Source organism: Dasypus novemcinctus, chromosome 2 (genome assembly GCF_030445035.2).
Source record: "Dasypus novemcinctus isolate mDasNov1 chromosome 2, mDasNov1.1.hap2, whole genome shotgun sequence".
Taxonomy (NCBI): domain Eukaryota; kingdom Metazoa; phylum Chordata; class Mammalia; order Cingulata; family Dasypodidae; genus Dasypus; species Dasypus novemcinctus.
The window spans coordinates 46,437,501-46,459,206 of NC_080674.1; the positions used below are offsets into that span (position 1 = coordinate 46,437,501).

The 21,706-nt window shown below is 36.2% G+C and overlaps 1 protein-coding gene across 8 annotated transcripts in view; it reads left to right on the plus strand.

Moving 5' to 3' along the window:
- Positions 1 to 21,437, plus strand: part of GHR (growth hormone receptor) — a 311,580-nt gene extending 290,143 nt beyond the window's left edge. For all 8 annotated transcript variants that reach the window (XM_058308500.2, XM_012528225.4, XM_071207953.1 and 5 more), the window contains 6 exons: positions 1,724 to 1,896; positions 6,489 to 6,667; positions 11,273 to 11,438; positions 13,431 to 13,521; positions 18,049 to 18,118; positions 18,441 to 21,437. In XM_058308500.2, coding sequence (XP_058164483.1) covers positions 1,724 to 1,896; positions 6,489 to 6,667; positions 11,273 to 11,438; positions 13,431 to 13,521; positions 18,049 to 18,118; positions 18,441 to 19,412 — 1,651 coding nt within the window. In that variant the 3' untranslated portion in view covers positions 19,413 to 21,437. The remainder of the gene's footprint in view (positions 1 to 1,723; positions 1,897 to 6,488; positions 6,668 to 11,272; positions 11,439 to 13,430; positions 13,522 to 18,048; positions 18,119 to 18,440) is intronic.
- The last annotated feature ends 269 nt before the right edge of the window (positions 21,438 to 21,706 follow it).

Genomic DNA, 21,706 nt, shown 5'->3' on the forward strand with positions numbered 1-21,706 from the left:
TGGGGCTCCCCTGCACAGGGACACCCCTGCGTGGCACAGCACTCCTTGCGTGCATCAGCACAATTGTCCTCCATGATTTATTTGTTTATTTACTTCTTTGTTCTGGTCCAAGATGTAGGTAAAGATGAACTCACTCTTCATAGATAAACCCAAAAAGGAACTGACAGAAAAACACATGGATTCAATTCAGCTCATTTTTGGTTTTCCTTCTTTTTGATACTTGTTCCAACCCAGCTCCTGATGGGCATGGGTTGAGGTGGCCACAGTACCAAAGAACACACCTGGAACTGGGTCAGACATAAGCTTTATTGGGACTTACAGGCAGGAAAGGATCTCTCGTGACAGCAGGCCAGAAAATGAAAGTAGCACTCTGCAAAAAGCAGGAAAATGAGGGGTAATATAAAGGGTCTCAGAACAAAGACGTTTCATAACAGAGTTTCTGCCAGGGTCACTGAAGCACATAAATGGGGTCTGGTGATGTTTCTGTAGGAAGGAAGTGTACAACCTGGAGAAAATTACAGTCTGAGATATCATCTGTCCATTGTTTCCCTGTGGGGAGGTCTGTCACATTTTAACTTGGATCCTGGGCATGTAGGCAGCTGCCTGCTATGGACTGAATTTCCCTTAGAGAGGGGGAGCCAGGGCGCGGGACCCCCAATACTGTAATTAAATTTTCATTTCTACTTACAAAATGGAAAAAAAAAATGCTTTCTGGACTTGGAAAGATTTCTAAATTTCTGGGCCCATGCCTTTTGTCTATCTCAAGGATGGGGGTAAAGGCTATGATTCCCATGTTTCATAAATATCATCTGGTTGATATGTTTAAAATATTCTCATGGCTCTTCATATAATTAAAGGACATAATCAGGAGTATGGGAAGGAGTTCAAGGTACTGGGAAAACTCCCTAAGCATAGGGCATCCTTGGGGAGATGGACACAGGATACAGTGCTTCAGTGTAGGGTGGTAGCTGATATTTCACCTCAAGGCCTCACAGATCTTGGGATCAATCAGCCTGGAGCACACCATCCACACCTCAGTTTCTTCCACCTTCAGTTGGGGGAAATGCTCAAGTCCAAGGACTTACTTTTTTCTGTGAATGTCTATAGTTTTGGGGTTGACACACTGCAGTGTTTTATTAAAGGGGGAAAATTAACTTTTCTAAGCCTCAGAACCATCATATGAGAATGGGGATCATAAAGTACATGCCACAGAAACTGTTTGATTTAGGAGCTAGTACATCATATACAGTCAATGGACCAATGCTTTTGCTATAGGCACACTTACCAAATAGCCTCTTTTTTCTTCTTTTCTTTTAGGTTCCAAGGATTGAACCCAGGACCACATACATGGGGAGCAGGCACTCAACCACTGAGCTACATCCACACTCCAATGAGACCTGCTTTTTGTTTGTTTGTTCATTTGTTTTTTGTTTGTTTGTTTGCTTATTTTTAGGAAGCACCAGGGATCAAACCTGGGACCTCTTATATGGGAAGCAGGCACTCAACCACTTGAGCTACATCCATTCCCCTAAATAGCTGCTTATGGTTTTCAGACACTGATATTGTCCACAGATGCAGTACTTCCTGGAAAAGGCAATACTAAACTACTCCTTCACACCATATTGATGTTACATTTATTAAATCTGACTGTCAGGCACCTCACTTTGACTTAACCTATGGCATGATTTTTGGGACAATTCATTCTCTTTTATCTTCATTTCAGGAGCAGTAAAGAATGGACCCAAGAATGGAAAGAATGCCCCGATTATGTCTCTGCTGGAGTAAACAGCTGTTACTTTAATTCCTCTTATACCTCCATTTGGATACCCTACTGTATCAAGTTAACTAACAATGGTGATACGGTGGATCAAAGGTGTTTCTCTGTTGAGGAAATAGGTAAATCACAGGTTTGTGTTTTATTTGACATGACTCTAGATTCCATAAACGGGAAGCCTGCAATCCAAATATAATCTATTAGGAAGGTTTTGTAATAGTGCTCTATGTACCTGGATGACTATTTTTACAGATGAGACCAGTTGCTAAAAAATTAAAGGACAGGGAGAACTTAAATTGGCTCTAACATAAAACAACTGGCAGTAAATGTTGTAAAGAATAGAATGGCACCATGACGAATCTTTTTCTTTAGGTCTTTAAATCTGGTTTATGTTCTTTTGTGCCACTGCAAGGGACAAACTCCGTGTACTCCTAAGGTCCCTTCTTTCCCAAATATTTGATATAATTATCACATTCAGATTCACTGAGGTATGTTGTGCTTTTCCCTTTATCATTGCTATAAAAAAAGTCTAGATTTCCTTTATCACAACACATAATAATTCTGGAATTTTACATTTACAAAAAGCCAAAATCAGTTTAAAGCCAAGTTTAAAAAATCTCCCAAAAAACACTGGCGATAATCAGTTTAATTAGCTAAGTAAAAGACCCAAACAGATTATCCTTTTTCTATCTGTGAACATGAGGAGAAAATAAAATAAAGCAAACCAAACAAATATAATTGGAATACTCATGTTTATTCTATAAGAGTATAAACGAGATTAAAAGAAGCAAACAAGGACTTTGAAAAGCTGAAATTGTGCTCAAAATGAATCTTCAAAAGTTGATCTGTTGCTGGTAGGAATTCCTTGTAGCTTCTCTTAGATGTTCTGTTGTTACATGTGGTTTCCCAGCCATCCACAGACTGGAAGAGACTAGGAAACAATACCTAGAAGCTGAAGACAGAAATGTGAAATCTGACAGTTTGATTTTGAGGGAGAAGATTGAGAAGACTAATAATCAGAAAAAAAAATCCCAATTGAAGTAGTTTTGAGAGACTATTTATTTAGTGTATGCCCTAAATGTCAGTGGATCGGGTTGTTGCATGGCTAAGTGGGTCAGTAAGAAACTGGGTCAACGCCTGTATTCTAAGCCTGACCTGTCAACCAGCCCTACCCATCTGTCAGGTGCTGGGGACTGTGTTGCATATGGTGGCCGCAGGATGAGTAGATACAATCAAGCAGGCAAGTCAGATGTGTTAACAAATAATTGCAATACTTATAGTAAGTGCTGGATTCGAGGTGTATGAAAGACGTTGCAAGCTCAGGTGGTGGCCAGAGGAGCAAGCGATTGAGTCAGCCTGAGGGATGAGGAAGAGCTCCATGGAAGTGTTCAGTTACCTCTTAAAACATGAGTGGCAGATGCCAGGTAGACATGGCGGACTGTGCATTCCAACAACTACTAAATTCCCAAAGTGAGAAACAGCAGGGAATGTTCAAGGACTCAGGAGCACTTGAGCAGATCTGACTGGCAGGCTGGAGAAATCATCAGTGGTCCTATATGCCTCACAGAGAAATTTGGATTTTATCTTACTGCCCAGGGGTAGCCTTTTGAGGATGTTAAACAGGGAAATGCCCTGAGCATAGTAAGAATTAAAAGTGACAAAAATGCCATGTGCCAGGTCTAACAAACATGAGGTAGGTTTTGTTATAATCCCTATTTTACAGATAAATGGAGGTTCAAGGCACTAAAAAGACTTGCTCAAGGTCAAACAGTTAGTAAGTAGACTTGGGATCTGAATCTAAGTAGCATAGCTTCAGTGGCCATGCTCTTAATCTAGAGGAACAACAGTACTTCTTGTCATGTTATTAATATTTCAGAGAACTTAATCTAGCTGCAGTGTGGAGAGTAAATTGGAATGGACTAGAAAAGACTGTGAAAATCTAAACAAAAGATGATGTCAGGCAGAGTTACAATAATAACAGGAGAGGGAGAGAACCGAGAGTGAGGGAGAACAAAGAACTGAGCTAATCTTTAAAGACCTTGTGAAAGATGTTAATCAAGACAACTCTACATTCATTATGAAGATACTCTGCCACCTCATAGCACTATTCTTTGGACTTAAAGTAATAAATTTATTATACATTTGTTACTCATTCAAATCATTCAGCAAATATTTATTGAATCCTTAATTTATGCCACGCAATATTCTAGATGCTAGAGACAAAAAAATGTTTGCCCTGGTGGGATTTCATCCCAGTGAAGGTGAAATGGGACGGTGCTATGAAGAAAAATAACACATGGAAGAACAGGAGTGCTGGAGAGGATGCAATTTTAAATAGGGTTGCCAGGTTTGGCCTCACTTAGACAGTGACATTTGAACAAAAAACATAATGGAGAGCGATCATGCTTCTATCTGAGGAAAAGACATTTCAGCAAAAGGAAACAGCACGGGTAAAAGTCCTGAAGCAAGAGCATGCTTCTCCTACACACTCAAGGAACAGCAGAAGACTGGTGGAGCTAACAGAGAGAGTGAGAAGGCGAGTATAAGAAATCTACAGGACCATTTAAGCCATTGGTAATGACTTGGGCTTTCACTTGAAGTAAGATGAGCAGCTTTTACAGGGTTTTAGATAATGAGTGATATGAGACCATTATTGTGCCTGTTGTACTGAGAATTGCCTGAAGGGTGACAAAGACTAAGGTTGGGTCCAGTAAGGAGGTCAATGAAGTCATATAGGTGAAGAATTATTTTGGTTAGGACTAAATTATGGAGGTGGAGGTGGTGAGAAGTGGTTGGATTTTGAATATATCTTGAAATTACAGAAGGCAGAATGTGGGGTGAAGAGAAAGGGATGAGTCAAGGAATTATTCAGCATTTTGATCCTGATGGAGTTGCCATTAATAGATGGGGATTATAGAGGGAAGCAAGTTGGGGGAGGTGAGGTCAGAGGCTTGGTTTGGATCTATTAAGTTTAAGATGCTTTGGAAAGAGCTCATAGAAGTGGTCAAGAGGCATGTGGATGTACATATGAAGATAAAGGAGGGGTTATTATTATGCTTAGAATGGTGGTACTGAGCCTTCTCAAAGAGCACCCTGTTCCATATCTTCCATTTTAAAGTGGAAAGGGAAACATTTACAACGAGTAGTAAGTTTTAGAAAATTTTCCACCAGAAACGTTATTAGCTTGGTCACATAAAGGGTTAAGCTTTGCTTATTAGAATCCATCATTCCCCATCAAAAACTAATGAGTGAGGCGACCCAGCTGTGGCTCAATCAGTTGGGCTCCTGTCTATCACATGGGTTCGCATCCCAGGGCCTCCTTGTGAAGGCAAAGTGGCCCGTGTGCCGCGGAGAGCTGACGCAGCAAGATGACACAACGAAGGAAGACAAGAAGACACAGGAAAAAAAAAAAATGCACAGCAAATGGACACAGAGAGCAGACAGCAAAAAAAGGGAAAAAAAAGCTGCAAAGGGGGGAGAATAAATAAAAATAAATAAATCTTTAAAAAAAAAAAAGAAACTAATGAGTAAGAAATTACTTCCATTATGTGACCTTTCTTAGCTCAGCCATTTTGCAAATTAACCCATAAAATATACTATAATTAGCCAAATTTGGACTCTATTTAAGAAAAAAAAAGTGGAGCCCTCTCCACAGTACCCCCCAGCCTGCTGTTCTGTGGTAAGTTCTGTTTTAACTCTGGGTGAAGATGAGAACGTCTGTCTTTGAGCCAAGATTTTGACAGACATTAAGAGCTCCTCACAGGGTGTATTTATAGGCTCATCTCTGAACAACCAGATTCTCTACAACACTCTATACTATCTACATATAGCAGAAAAGATAGTAAATTCTGTACTGTATCTGCAAATTGTTTTCAAAACCCTCAGTCTTGAGACCTGAATAGCAATAATTTATAAATTATAAATGTAAATTTAGCTATAGTACCTAACTTCAGAATTTGTATTTCTCTTCATCAACTTTTGGTGACTGTGGTCTTTGGGGTCCCAATAAGCAGAATGCAGCTTGCAGATTTCCCTGACAGTGCTTAGTCTATCAGTAGAAACAAAGCAAACAACTATTTCAGACTGTTCACATGGAAGTGAAGTAAAAGGCAGAAAATGCTGAATCCTCATCATTTGAGAAGCAATATAATGCCTTCCTTCTTATGTCTGAAGTAATGATCACATGTGGCTTGGAAGGCAACTTGGTAAGGAGCATTTTGCTAAGTGTTCAGAAGGATTATACTAGTGGCAATACAGAAATGAAGAAGACAAGATCCTTACCCCAGCATCATGTACAGTTGGGTAAAGAAGAGATTCTTCTACCCTTAGCTCCAAAATAGCCAGCCACATGTTTAAGTACTATAAGTTTTCTGACACTCTGCTTCTTTGGTTTTGCGTTAAAATCAATTCCTTTGACAAACTTTCAAAGCATAAATGCTATCATAGCAATAAGAAATGGGAAACAGAACAGATCTTTTAGAAATATTATAGATGAGATTTTAGACTTGAAAATGAATTTTTAAGTCAAAAACAGACAATCCTTAAGAAAAAGCAATGGTACTCTAATAAAATAACAGTTGCAATAATAAGAATATTAGAAGAATTTGGAGAATAAACAAAAACATGTAAGGTCATTTGGTCTCTTTGAAAGAAAGCACTTTATTAATATCAAGTGGTATTCCTCTGTGTGCTAATTCTCTGTTGCAATGCACAGTACAACCAGATCCACCCATTGGCCTCAACTGGACTTTACTCAACATCAGTTTAACTGGGATACATGCAGATATCCAAGTGAGATGGGAACCACCACCCAATGCAGATGTTCAGAAAGGATGGATAGTCCTGGAGTATGAACTTCATTACAAAGAAGTAAATGAGACCCAGTGGAAAATGGTAAGGGTACTACATCTCACACTTAAATCCTCTGACTTTTATTTTTTCTATTTCAGCAATCTTTCTCTCACTTGTAATTAGACTTCCTTCAACCTAATATCACATACCCATGCTATCTGCTCCATAATTTCTTATTTGAGGATAAGTGAGCTATCTGCTCCATAATTTCTTATTTGAGGATAAGTGAGCTAATCAGTGAAATATCTTGGAATTCTGTAAGAAAGCAGATGCTTACATGGAAGCCTGTAGAAGGAAAGGAAATCTCTTTCCCCTGTTCTGCCTGGTATTCATTTGAACGTTAGTGCCAAATTGTAAACTCTGGCTCCTTAGCTGTTTTGGGGTTGTGGCTAAACACAGGAAGGATTATGATAAGGTCAACAGTGTGCTATGACTAAATATTCCCCTGTGATTTTAGTTGTTTGCCACTTAAGAGACCCCATTAAAGTCAGCTCTTAAGTAACTCCAGGAGGGGAAAAAAAGGCAGACATTTGTCAGTTAGAGGTTTCAGATAGATGTTTTGTTTTATACCTTATCAGAAAAACAAGCTAAGAAGTTCTTATGTAGACAAGTAGAGAATCCTTCACAAAGTTCTCCTTGCCAAGTGTGTGGGACCTCAGCCCTTAGATAAATTCTACATGGCACACAAGAAGAAGAAAAACAATGTTATCGGGCTGCTCCCAGTATAACTAATTCTAAATCAGTCTAACCACAGCCACAGTACTGGCCAAGCCAAGCAGTTTCTGGCCAGTCATCAGGTTGTGCCCAGCAGCCTAGAACAGCCTCACTCCCAGAATTTTGAGACGCCAGGCCCTATTCAGTCAGTAAACCAAATCTGTTGTTAGAAGAAAATTAAGTTTGGAGCAGCTTTGAACAATTACAGTGCTGGGCTTTGATATTCTGTTTTCTGAATCACTCTAATGTAGATATCTGTTCTGTAACTTGGTTCAAAGGAGCCTGGTTGAATGCTGAGTCAACAAGACTTTCTAAATCCAAGCTATAGAGTGAATCACTTGATCAAATATTTATTCAGCAACCATGTATTGAAGTAATTACTGTACATAAGACATTCTGCTAGGTACCCTAGGCCAGCAGTTCAAAGTGTCATCTGGACCCCTGAGAATCCCTGAGACCCTTTCAGAGGGATCCACAAGATCAAAATTAATTTCATAATAATGTTTTTCCCTTTTTTGCTGTGTTGGCATTTGTATGTGTACCAGATGTCGAACAGGAGGCACAATGGGTAAAGCTACTTAAGTGTTAGCATGAATCAAACCAGTGGCACCAAAGAGTATGAATAGTCACTTTATTCTTCAGTGTGCACTTGCAATAAAGAAAAAAGCCAGTTTCACACAAAAATGACCTTTATTAAGCTATAAAAAGTAGTAGTTTCATTAAATCTCTACCTTTGCGCCCATAGCTTTTTAATATTCTGTGCGACAAGTGGAATGGATGCATTAAGAACTTCTGTGGCATATGAAGACACTGATGGTTGTGTTCAGGAAAAGCACTTACACAACTGATTTACAAGCTGAGCTAGCACTTTTTGCCTGGAACACCATGTTTTTCTTGAATGAACAACTGATAGTGATAGATGGTTATTCACATTTGACTTGGCAAATATTTGGCAAACATTTCACAAAAAAAAAGGATGAACTGAGCTGGTCACATCAAGAAAAACAGCTCACAGTATTTGTTGCCAATGGAAAAAAATTTGAGCTTTCAAAGGAAATTTATAATTCGGAAAACATGTATCCATAATTGTGGGCTTGATGTCTTCCCAAATTTTGAAAATTTTCCTCACGAAATTGATGGTGGTATTAATGAAAGAGATTTTTACGTTACATAATAAAATGTGTGAACATTTAGAAAATCTGCATAAGTCAGCAAACCAATATTTTTGAAATGGCTAATACATGATTTATAGAATTCATAAATTTATAAAATCATGTATGAGGAAAAAAACCATTCAAAGTGCAAAGTGGAATGGTGAGTTTTAATATAATAGTGTCTGAAAACTTCATTGATAAGGTTTCAGATTCCACCCTGCTTCTAGCCTTAAAGAAATTACTACTTGTTGAGTTTTGGTATAGTTTTGGAAAGAATATCCACAATATCCACAATATCCACAGTTACCTGAAAAAGCTTTAAATTATTCCTCCCTTTTCTCACTATACTTCTGTGTGTGACCAGATTTTATTCATTAACACCAACCAAAAAACGCATCCTAACAGAATGCCAAAGCAGATATAAAATGAAAAGTAGATATGTCTATTAAGCCAGATATTAAAGAGACTTGCAAAACTGTAAAATAATGGCACTCGTCTCACTGTACTTACATTTTTTGAAAAACAAAATATCTTTAGAAAAGTATGTTACTTGTGTCAACATAAAATCTATTATTGCTATTTTAAATTGGGACTTTTGTGTTGAATATATCTTACCAGAATAATTTTTTTTTAGTTAAATATTTAAAATTTTCTCAGTTTCAATTTCTAATATGGTAAATAGTGATAGATATAATCCAAATAAACCAAAGTCTTTAGGATTCTCAATATTTTTAAGAGTTTAAAGAGGTCTTGAAGCAGAAAATTTGATAAGCACTGCCCTAGAAAAGATTTAAAATAGAATGTCAGCATTCACAAATTTGATGATCACAATATCAACTCGGAAGTCCATGGCATATAGTTATTTCTCATTTCACTGTGGCACAGATATGAAAGTCACACCCTGTGACTGGTGTGTGAGAGCATGGGCTCAGGTAATCGACTCTTCAGGGCTGCCTCCGAACCTGGCTTCATTGCACTTCTATTGCACCCTTGCTAAATTTCATTACACAGTCCGAAGGGGTGAAGTTATGTATTAGTGTTATTTATAAGTTCGGGAGTTTCCAAGGGCCTCAGAAGGAATGACCTCTTCCTTGAAGAAACTCACAAGCATTATAAGGAAAAAAGGAAGGGGGTGGGTTCATAAGTAGAGAGGAAAAGCCTAGTGTTTTTCGCTTGTATCAGGAATTCATGTTAATATTTTACAATTTTGAATTTGCTATTACCATGCCTGTTTTTTTAATAAGTTCATTTGTAATATTTCAAGTTGTACTAATGACCATGTGGTTGCTTTCAACTCTTTACCTACTAAACCAAGTTAAGAATTTACAGTTTTTAAAGACGTAATGGGTGGCATAGAATTATTCAGTGTATGGGCTATCTTTTGAGCACCTGCTGTATACCTGGTATTGTGCTGGGTTTTGGAAATGCAAAGATAATTAGGAAATTTTTATACCCTCAGGGAATTTACTGGAAATATAGAAAGATGTGGGTAATTAAGTTTGAGCAGTGAAGTATAAGACATGCTGTAAGAGAGGAGCGGATATGGCTCAAGCAGTTGAGCACCAGCTTCCCACATACAAGGTCCCAGTCCAATCCCCAGCCTCAGTACCTAAAAAAAAAAGTAATATAAGATGTGTATTGTCTGGCATGGTAGAGTAGGGAAAAGTGCTGGCAAAGACTTCTTAAAATGTAGCCACACAGGTAGGTGGCAGGGTACAATGCAGGCAGTCTGAGCACATTTGTGAGCATTTTTGAGTTTGGTGTGGTATTGTGTAAGGTTGAGAGAAGATAAGCAATGAGACCAGAGGGGACCAGAGAGGAAATCACTGGGGGCCCATTTTTGGTTTTGTTGTTAATGAAATCTGTAAAAAATAATAGTGCTGACCATAACAAAGAGAAATTGGGATTTCAAGAATGGAAACATAGGCTTTTAAAAGTATTTTAAGAAAAATTATAAAACGGGTTTCATATTCAGAATTCTTCCTTAAAAAAAGTATTTCAGGTATGCATGTATTCCATATAGTAAGAGGTTCCTATAAAAGATGTCAAACCATTCCGTGTACACATGGGGGGGAAAAGAGGTATACTACTTTATGAGTACAAACTGACAGCAGAAGCCCCATCTTCTGACTTAATAAAACAAATTATGAGAATTCTATTTACTTGAAAACCCATACTGTTGAAAAAGTAAGGGTTCAAAGTTTTCTGTAAATAGGAACAATGTGTTCTAACCAAAAATGCATGATAAGTACATATTGAAAAACTGCTTTGAGTATTTAATCCTTTCTAATTCTGTAATTATATGAATGACTTCCCAGAATTTCTAAAGAATGCAATATATAACTTGCTTATGGTTATAATTTGTCTCAGTGAAGAAAATGTTTTATCTGTCTGTTTCTTCCTCCATACAAAACTGTAATATCCCAAAGGATAGGCAACATATCTGTAGTCTTCTTTGCAGTTCTGCCATAGTAATTCTGTTCTATTTTTATCTTAATAGATATCTGACGCCTAATACAAAGAGAGAGCTTCATTTCTTTAAGCAAGTCTATCATGTTTTTGGGTTTATACCAGAATTAATTTGAGGACTATTGCCCATTTAAAAACATGATTCTTTACAAAATTATTTGTTTTAAACAGCATACTCCCCCATTTATTTTAAAAGAATACCCACTTTACAGAAATTCTTTTTGAACACAAACGGGGAAACACCTTGTAGAGTTTATTACATTGAGTTGCTAACTCTCTAACCAATAAGCTTTTTATTTTGTTTTGAAAGATGGACCCTGTAATGTCAACATCAGTCCCAGTATACTCATTGAGACTGGATAAAGAATATGAAGTGCATGTGAGATCCAGACAAAGGAACTCTGAAAAATATGGGGAGTTCAGTGAGATGCTCTATGTAACACTCCCTCAAGTGAGCCCATTTGCCTGTGAAGAAGGTAAAAAAAAAAATTAAAATGGCAGCCAAAGTGCCTTTTGTCAATATACAGTTGATACATCCATACATTGTTATGGTGTTGTGCAATCAAGATATAGTCACATCACATGTCAGGGTGGGAGACCTTGAGATCACCATCTGTAATAGTTATTTTCCATTACAAGAGAAGGAGAATTTCATTTCCAAATTACTTCCAGGACTTTTCCTGAAGTATGTGGGAAGTTCAGAGAAGGGAAGATGCACTAAAATTTTAACAGTGCCTATCTCTGGAATGTGTTCCTATATTTATAAAAATACTGTTTGTTTTGCATTTATAATCACAAAAAAAAATGATGTTTTTAATGCAAAGGGAAGAAATTCTATAACAGTAGTAATGGTTGTATATGTAGCACCTAAGAGAGGGCCTGGTATTGAATCAGTATAGTGGTCAGTGACAGGTGCTGATTGTTTCTAGGAAGTTTAGTTGTGGCTTTTAAACCTGGAATATGGTTTAATAAGTAGTGTGCCAGTTCTTCTCAAAGCTGGCATGGAATATTTGGAGATCCTTTATAGGAAGACTACAAAGAGGATTAAAGGTTTAAAGAAAATGAGACATAGGAATTCAGAATAAAGAATTAAAACTTTTAGATACAGAATTAAAGACGGCTGCTTAATAAAGACCAGTAAATGAATAAAGTAATTTCATTCCAGAATGGGGTTGGTTATAGCCATTTCTATTAAAAACAGAAGATTTACAGGGTCAAATGAGGAGATGAGATTTCCTAATGAAACACTCACAAGCTACAGAAAAATTAAAATTATGTTTCTGCATTTTACTGTACAGGTAAAATATTATGATACTAAATATCACTAAATGAGAATTTCTTCAATACCATTTTTTCTAAACTAATTAGGAAGTTTCTTGTTTGAAACAATATTTGACATAATACGGTGACTGGTTTTAAAAAGTACATTTGCCACATGCCTTTTAAGCATATTGTGATGGCTTTTAACTCACTTAATAAATATTATTTTATGACTTTTCTTTCTGTGTTAAAAAAATTAAACTCTAACTTTATGTTGTTTCTGAATATATCATTAATATCAAATTATAATAATAGAGACCTCAAGATACAAAATCATATTCTCGCCTCCAATAATTCTTTCTAATACCCAAAATGCCTTCATGGGGAATTTAATAACCATTATTAAGCAAGAGAAGAATACTATAACATAAAAGTCTACTTTTAATGAAACATTAAGAATATTCCACCTGTCTTTTTTTTACTAAAAAGCAGCTAGCCTCTGCCACCATGGTAAGAATACTGGAAACCAGCCACAAGGTGGCTGACAGGCCCTTGTGTTTAAGGAATGGAATGGAAGTTTTAGGAAGATATTCCATCAAGTCTGATGCAAAATGTATTTAAATATGAAGATAGGAGCCCCACTAGGGATCATCTTCTGTCAAAGGACACATTTTTTTTTTTTATGTACTGTATGTGAGTTGCAGATCTAAGAAGTTTTAGGCATGATTCTTAAATAAAACTCTGCCTCCTATCTTTTTGATAGATTCTCAGGCTGATGGATAAGGAAAAATGTCATCACACACACAAACACACACACACACAGGAATCCAGAGGACATGACTTGGGTAAATGGTTTAGAGTTGAGTTGAGGCCTTTAATGACAGCCTGGACACATGTAATATTTAAAGCAGTTTTGGGTTTTTTTGGCCTTTTTCGTTTTTGGATTTTTTTTTAATGGTTTATGTTTAAATTGTGTGTGGTTTCTTTAATGTTTTGATGTGAAAGGGTTTGAGAAAGTTGACAGGTGTTCTTGGAACAGAACATACTCCTACATAAATTGTATTCTGTTTCAGTGGCTATCAAGTGAAATCACTAATTTTACTAGATAAATATATATTAGGAAATATTTTTATGTGAAACAGGAAAGAGAAATATAAACTTTGCTTCAACTCTTCATAAATATATAAAATATTATTCTTTTGTTTCAGATTTCCGGTTTCCATGGTTCTTAATTATTATCTTTGGAATATCTGGGCTAACAGTGATGTTATTTGTACTCATATTTTCTAAACAGCAAAGGTAGGTGTGACATAGTCTTCTTTGATATGTTTTTCCAGTTATGCTATTATATTTCTGTGTTTTTCCATTATTTGATATTTTCTTTTGCTAATTATAAGTGAAATTTTTAATAAAACCCATTAAACCTTTGCCTATGGTTATACGTCTACCATTTGTATAAAACTCAACTTATTGTATTCACTATAGAGAATTTACAGGTTTAGACTCTATTGGTAAAGGTGAATAGGGCATTTAGAGCTTAGGCTAGTGGCTGTGCATACCTTTTGATATGTACGCCTGCTGTTATATAAGAGCTGTGTCTTCACCTCAACTTCTGAACAAGTTGACCCTGTTCATTCCAGAACTACATGGCATCCTTGAGCCTTTGGCTGAGTCTGATGCAGTCCCAATGTAAAGGTAAATTTAAGTGCCAAGCTAAAGGAATTACCTACATAATTCAATCTAATACAGCCTTTTTAGGTTTCATGTGAGGACAATTTCAAGAGAATTTGGGTTTTATTAAAATCATTTGGATATTTATGATTCTGTATTTCACCTGCATTTGTAAACACATCTAAACTTATTTTTGAGTTTAAAGTGACTCCATTCTGCAAGTCTTGCAGGTCAAGAAACTAGCTTTCCAGTTCTGCTACTGTTGTTTGATCTTGTTGGTGTCCCTTAACCCCCCTGAACCTGCACATTCTCATGGGTAATATATGAGGATGTTGGATTATATGACCTTTACATTTCCCTTGAGCTTTAAGATGGTGTCATTCCGTCTTTCTTCTTGTAAGAACCTCAGTACAGACTATAGGAAATTTTAATACCAAATTTACAAAGTAGGAAAAATTATTATCAATTTCCAGTTTCCTTACATTTTGGGCATTTTTAAAGCCCCATTGGTTAATTTTGTGCCTTTTCCTAGTACTAAGGTGACCAACCCTCCTGATTTGTCTAGGATGTTCATAGTTTGGCACTGAAAGTCCTGTATCCCAGGCAAACAGAGACTGTTGGTCATCCTACCAGAACCGAAGGCAAGTTATCCAGCTGAAGCCGTAAAACCTCTAAAAGTCAAAATAGGATCTATCTACATGAATATACCACACTCACTTTTTATTTGTTTGTATGTTGAGGTAATGTAGTATTTGTAAATTTCAAAATACAATTACAGTAGAAAGAAGAATTCTCAGAGTGCTGGAGTTCTAAGAGTCAAGCTTGCTAAAAGTTTCCTGCTGAATGCAGAAAGAGTTATTTTCAGTAGCATTTCATCTCCCATTTTATAATGTAAACCAATGGGAAAGCAAAAATCACTGCACAAAATTTCCCTTTGCCACTAACTTTCCAGCAACATTTCTATTTTTACAAACACAAACTGAGACAACACAGTTTCAGTTGTTTAGGGAGAAATAGATAAATATGTATATATAATTTTAAGTAATTTATATAATTAAATAATGCCAACAAAAAAGGAGCCAAATTATTCTGTTGAGTAATTTGAACTCCTTGACTTACTGTAGGTCAACTCATTTACATACTATTTACATGTAACTTCAATAGATAAATGAACTATTTATAAGGTAATTCATTCATAAAATTAGCTGTCAATTCGAGTTGCAAAAGCCAAACAAATTTATATTGTTGGATTATATTGGCTAAAAATATTGGGATGAAAAATAATCCGTTCAAAGAATAGGATTTCAATGAAAATATATAAACCTTTTTCTAATAGAGGTTTTCCATGAATAATGAAGTTCTTCACTGTGATACTTTGGTCAAAATCACCAAATGTAATCCTGGGCTGAAATCTTTATTGTACTCCCAAAATTTCTTGTACTAACATAGAGTTCTTTGTAGAAGAGAATTAATTTTTCCTTTCATTTGCCCATAAAAAGACTTATCATTGTCTAAATTTGCATTTGCTCTAATGAAAGTAAGAAATGCTAGAAAGTAGTTGTCAGCAGATAGGGAAAAAACATGTAGTTCTCCCAGGAAGATACACCAAGTAATGGGAAGCTTCTGTCAGCCTTCCTCAAACCCTAGCATTGTGCAGGGTTCAGGTCCTCCTCCTGCCTTTCCTCTGCATCCAGACCTCACCAGAGTGACATCAAACTCCAAATCAAAGATCTCCCTGCTTTAGAAAAATGTCCTCATATTTAGAGAAAGCCTATCTTCTGCACCAGTATAGAAAATGATGCTGTCCACCCTCAGCACTAAAATTGGGAAGCAGAGTCGATCGTTCAGAGTGGGTTAGAAAATGGGAAAACTGGGCAGCTGAGACCGTGAAAGCATGGTACGATGTCTTTGCTTGAAGTTTTGTGAATTTCTACAATTTACTATCTGAACCACTGCTTCATTCCTTAATCCAGAAAATTAAGAGTTAACTCTTACAAAACTTTCTAATCTAATTTGGATTTGAATAAAACAAAAGTAAATCCACAAACATAGTTTCAAGTCAGGTTATCTTTGTGCCCTGTTGTTCCCACTCTACTACCCACCCCAGCCTCTAGTTATCACTAACAAGGAAAGAAATCATAACTGAATCAGCATAAAACAGAAATGGCAAACTGATGACCTAAAAGCCAAATTCAGCCTGCATATCTGTGCTTTGTGTCTTTATTTTGGTTTGGAAATAAGATTTTGCCACAAAGTGTTTATAAAATAGGGAATTGTCATGCAAAAATCCAGGTTCTTTTTTAAAAACTAAAGGATCTAGTGGTACTGGGCTGATACTGTTTCATGGCAGCACATGCTAAAGCAGAGGACCAGCTGTTCCATTTGGGAAGGGAGTACTTTATCCAGTTTGCCATAGTCCCTATCCCTCCCTTTGACATTGACCTGGCCTCCTTCATTCACTGGCCTGCCCTACTTGGGCCCTATAGGTTTCAGGGTCTGCCACCAGGTGTATTGTCACTACAGCTCTTGGAAAGTTGACTGCTAACAAGTGCTTAAATGCATCATCCTCTTCAAAAAGGAGAGACACATAAAGTCAGGCAGCCATTTGGGAAATTTTACTTCCTGTAATTAGAGTTATGTTGCATTTTTGCATATTTCTTCATCTTTCCACGTCTCTAGAGTGAGGATTATGTCATCCTTCTGCCTGGTAGTTGCAAAGATTAAATGAAATGTTTAGTGCAGGAGTCAACACACTTTTTCTTTAAAGGGCCATATACTGAATATTTTAGGTTCTGCAGGTATAAACTACTACTCAGCTCTGCTACAATGGCATGAAAGTAGGCATGGATGATATGTAAACAAAATGAATGTAGCTGTGTCCCAGTAAAACTTTATTTAAAAAAAAACATGTGGTGAGCCAGATTTGAGCCACAGGCCATAATTTGCCCAACTTATGATTTAGTGCAAAACACATCTCACAGTGTCTGGTTCATCAGAGGTATTAAAAAATGGTAGCAGTTACTATTAATAATTTGTGTTATTTATTTATATATTTATATTCATCAGTAACAACTTATTTTAATGAGTGCCCCACTGAGTAAGCACAGAGAATGCTACTCAAAGCAACTTAAAAATGATATTTGGTTTATTCATTGGTGGAAGTATCCGAAAATGGGTTCCCTATTGAATAGACTAAACTGTCCATTCACACTGAATAAAGTATCAGCTGATTTTCAAAAGTCAGGTTACTGTCCATTCCCAACAGTGGCATTTTGGAACACTTGGGTTTTTAATTTAAAAAAAAAAATACATTGAACTGAATCATCTATAAGCTTATACCCACAGCTACACTGGTGATTTTAAGACATCACTCCAGTTACACTATCAACAAAATAGATAAATGATTTACTTAAATATATTTGACAACTGTTTATTGAGAACCTTTCTATGCCAGGAATTGTTCTAAGTACCAGGGCTACAACAAGGCACAAGAGAGAAGGATAAACACAGAAATGAATTATGGTCAAAAATAATTTAAATGCATCATAGAATTGTGTTTATAAATCCATACTGACTAATTAGAGATAGTTCAGATTTAACCTGTCCCACCTGAAATAAACTCTACCTTGTTTAATGAAATCATTTTGGGCCATTTTATATTCGATGAGGACTGTGTGGTGCTATGTTATCCCTGTCCATTCTTTTTTGAGAATGCAAAAAATTGTGACTTTATGTGGCATGGTTTTCTTTTTTTTTCCTCTGCCAATTACTGATGAAATGTACATTAAAATTGCCTTCCTCATAACCAATGTGGAAATTGCCTTCAGATGGAATTAGATTTCTCACTCCTGAACACTAAAGCTGACTGTCAATTAAAGACATTAAGAAACAAAAAAGTTGTAGAAAACTTTATTTAAATTAACTTCAGAGAAAAGGATTTTTATTTTTTGTTTTTTGTCTTCTTTAGTTTTCCCCTATTTGCTGCTTAATATTTTCTCTTTTTTTCATATTCCACTCTTATAAAGTACCAGAATATTCAAAATAAGTAATAATACTGCCGATTTTATTTTTATCTTTTGAAATAATAGAATGTGTAACTTTAAGATATGTGAAACCAAAATTTTATTTGTAAACAAAATTTTATTTGTTTTCAAGGATTAAGATGCTGATTCTGCCCCCAGTTCCAGTTCCAAAGATTAAAGGAATTGATTCAGAGCTTCTCAAGGTAATAAATAAATCTATCTAAATCTAATTAAATGACACCTGAAAAACACTGTCTTATGTTGAGAGTTTTATGAGGTATATGATTTTTTTGTACCCCTCCTTCTGGAGAATAATTTTTTAAAATATTTCATCTCTTCAAATTTATGAAAATGTCTCATATATTTCAAAGTTCTATACGCATACATTTTTTTCATTTTTGTTTTTATATGTCTTTGTTGTTATTGCTCTTATTATAACCATAAGTCATCTCTGAACATTATTTGCTAAATTACTTAATCATTATGATTTCTTTTCATAGATTTTCATTTTCTTTCTGTTTCCAGGAAGGAAAATTAGAAGAGGTAAACACAATCTTAGCCATTCATGACAACTATAAACCAGAATTCCACAATGATGACTCCTGGTTTGAATTCATTGAGCTAGATATTGATGACTCTGATGAAAAGACTGAAGGAACAGACACAGGCAAACTTCTAAGCAATGACCACCAGAAATCATTTCATATTCTCGGAGCAAAAGATGATGACTCTGGACATACCAGTTGTTATGAACCTGACATTCTGGACACTGATTTCAATGCCAGTGACAATTGTGATGGTACCTCAGAGGTGGCTCGGCCACAAACGTTGAAAGGGGAAGCAGATCTCTTGCGCCTTGACCAGAAGAATCAAAATAACTCACTTTTGAGCGATGCTAGCCCCACTACTCAGCAGCCCAGTGTTACCCTAGCAGAGGAAAATAAACCCAAACCACTTATTATTGGTGGAACTGAGTCAACTCATCAAGCTGCCCAGATTCAGCTAAGCAACCCAAGTTCACTGGTAAACATTGACTTTTATGCCCAGGTTAGCGACATAACACCAGCAGGGAGTGTGGTCCTTTCCCCAGGCCAAAAAAATAAGGCAGGGATATCCCAGTGTGACAGGTACCCAGAAGTGGTCTCACTCTGCCATGCAAACTTCAACACGGACAACACTTACTTTTGCGAGGCAGATGCCAAAAAGTGCATCGCTGTGGCCCCTCATGTTGAGATGGAATCCCGTGTGGACCCGAGATTTAAACAGGAGGACGTTTACATCACCACAGAAAGCCTTACCACTACTGCTGTGAGGTCTGGGCTGGCTGAACGAGCTCCAAGTTCTGAGATGCCTGTCCCAGACTACACCTCCATTCATATAGTACAGTCTCCACAAGGCCTTGTACTCAATGCAACTGCCTTGCCTTTGCCTAACAAAGAGTTTCTCACATCATGTGGCTACGTGAGCACAGACCAACTGAACAAAATTCTGCCATAGTCTTTCTTTTATTCCCAAGAGCTACATATTTAATGGCAAAGAGTTGGCTGGGGCTTGAATGCTTAAACCAAAACAATGTTTAAACTTATTAATAGGGGGGGGCGGGGGTTGCTGGGGAAGGGTGTGGATTCTAAATGCCTTTTCCTGAAATATTGAAACACAATATTAAAAAAAAAAAGTTTAATCAGATAGATATTACTGTTGTGAATTGTAAATATTTTTAAAACTTGTCACAAAGACTGTTTAGTGGCAGTGATTGTCTTGTTATTGTGACTGTTAATTTGTGATCCTAAGCATTGAATGGTTATGTTTTTAATGCATAGTATATCATGCTTTTTGAAAAAGCGAAAAATCAGGTGGCTTTTGCAGTTCAAGAAAATCAATTACAAATCTTAGCACAGGCTAATTTTTAAAAAATAATTGGGAACTAAAACTATAGGAAAGAAGGCAAAATAGTTTGGATATATAAAACATTTATTTTCACATAAAATTGATAAAGATATTTTTAATAATTTAGATTTCAAACATGGTATTTTATATTACTCTATACACTGTGTCCTGTAGTTTATGAAGCTCCATCTAAAGAATATAGTAATTACAGTCTAAAGCTGGTTTAATGCTTTAGTCAATACACTAAAGAAAAACAAATAACTTAGTTTTTCACAAGGCCCTTTTTATACCTTTCAAGATACCTTAAACAATTTTAAAATGATTGTAGTAACCTGTATTATTGAAATATACCCATTCAAATTTTTAAGCAAATATCCATTAATTTAGAAAACTTAAAAATGTTTATGCAGGTCAATTTAACATGAACCAAAAACAAACAAACAAAAAACCCATTCTTCAATAAATTTTAGTTCATGCCAAGAGAGTTACATGTTAAGAGAAATAGAGATTAGAGCTGGTTTATATTTACCAGGATGCTTTAGTACTGCACTTGCACATGGAATGATTTTATAGTGCACGCAGATCATGGGAGGTAAACCCTATAACCTTTGCAGCTGTATCTCTTTAAACACAACTGGGTTGTATTTCAAAGTTACCTAACAAGGGAATAAGGTACAAGAAGCTTTGTTTTTTTTTAAGTTGAAACAGGTTGAATGAAGATAGTCACAGAAGTTCAACAAACAGGTTTTTGTTTCACAGCCTGTGGCCAGACCCATGCTCATTATTCACATAACAAGGGACAGGAGAAACAAGGTTTTAAAACCCTATCGATAATTCAGACTTTACTTAAACCAATACCAGAAACTTTCTTCCTCACCAAACCTTTTACTAGAATTCAATTAAGTAATAAAAGAAGCTTCGCCTCTTTGTATTTCCCCTGAGAGGTTTGGCTTCAAACTGCAGGTAGTTAGAAGAAAAAGAAAGGACCTGAGTAATTTGTAAATGAGTTTTCAATGCCTTAGTAATCAAAACATCCTTCCTAGGAACAATTGAAATAGCTCTCCAAAAAGTATATGAAAAGAGAAGAATCTTATGTCAACAAAGAATGCTTCTCATTTTAAGTATTTTTTAAAGGCTAAACTAAATTTAGCTTTAATTTAAATAGTATTTGCCATTGAATTCAGACCTTTCTAGGGTGCAAGCTTAATGGTTGGTAATTTTAAACTCCGTTTTTCTTTCAAAAAGGACAGTGAAAAGCTAGAATTGGATGTTTAAAGTTCAACATGTTACTTTGTAATAGGAGTTCAATAGATTTTCTGCTACCTTGCTGCTATGGTTTTCTCCAAGAGCTATATAATTTAGTTTCATATAAAATTTCATCAATGTAGAACTTAACTCAATTTAAAGCTCTGTGTTTGGAAGAACTGTCGTACTATTTCACAATAGGCTGACAACATTTCTATAGCCAAAAATAGCTAAATACCTCAATCAGTCTCAGAATGTCATTTTGGTACTTTGCTGGCCACACAAGCCATTATTCACTAGGATGACTAGTTGTGTCCTGCGGTTTATATTTAACTTTCTTTATGTCTGTGGATTTTTTTCTTCAAAGTTTAATAAATTTATTTTCTTGGATCTCTGCTGGTACCCTTTTATTGTGAAACACCAACATGAAAATCGTCCTAAACCAGACTGTATAATTGAGTTATTTGTAAGGGGAACTTCGCACACAACTGGTTTAAACGCAGGGCCAATGGTTGTGGGGATTTTTGGTATCTCCTGGAGTATGTCGAGTCAGAGGAGGACAAGAGCCCAGCTCAAATATATGCTGCTGGCTTGCCTGGACTGTGCCCTCCTCGGGCTTCAGAGTGAGGTTTTGGATGGGTCATAGAGGTTGCAGGATG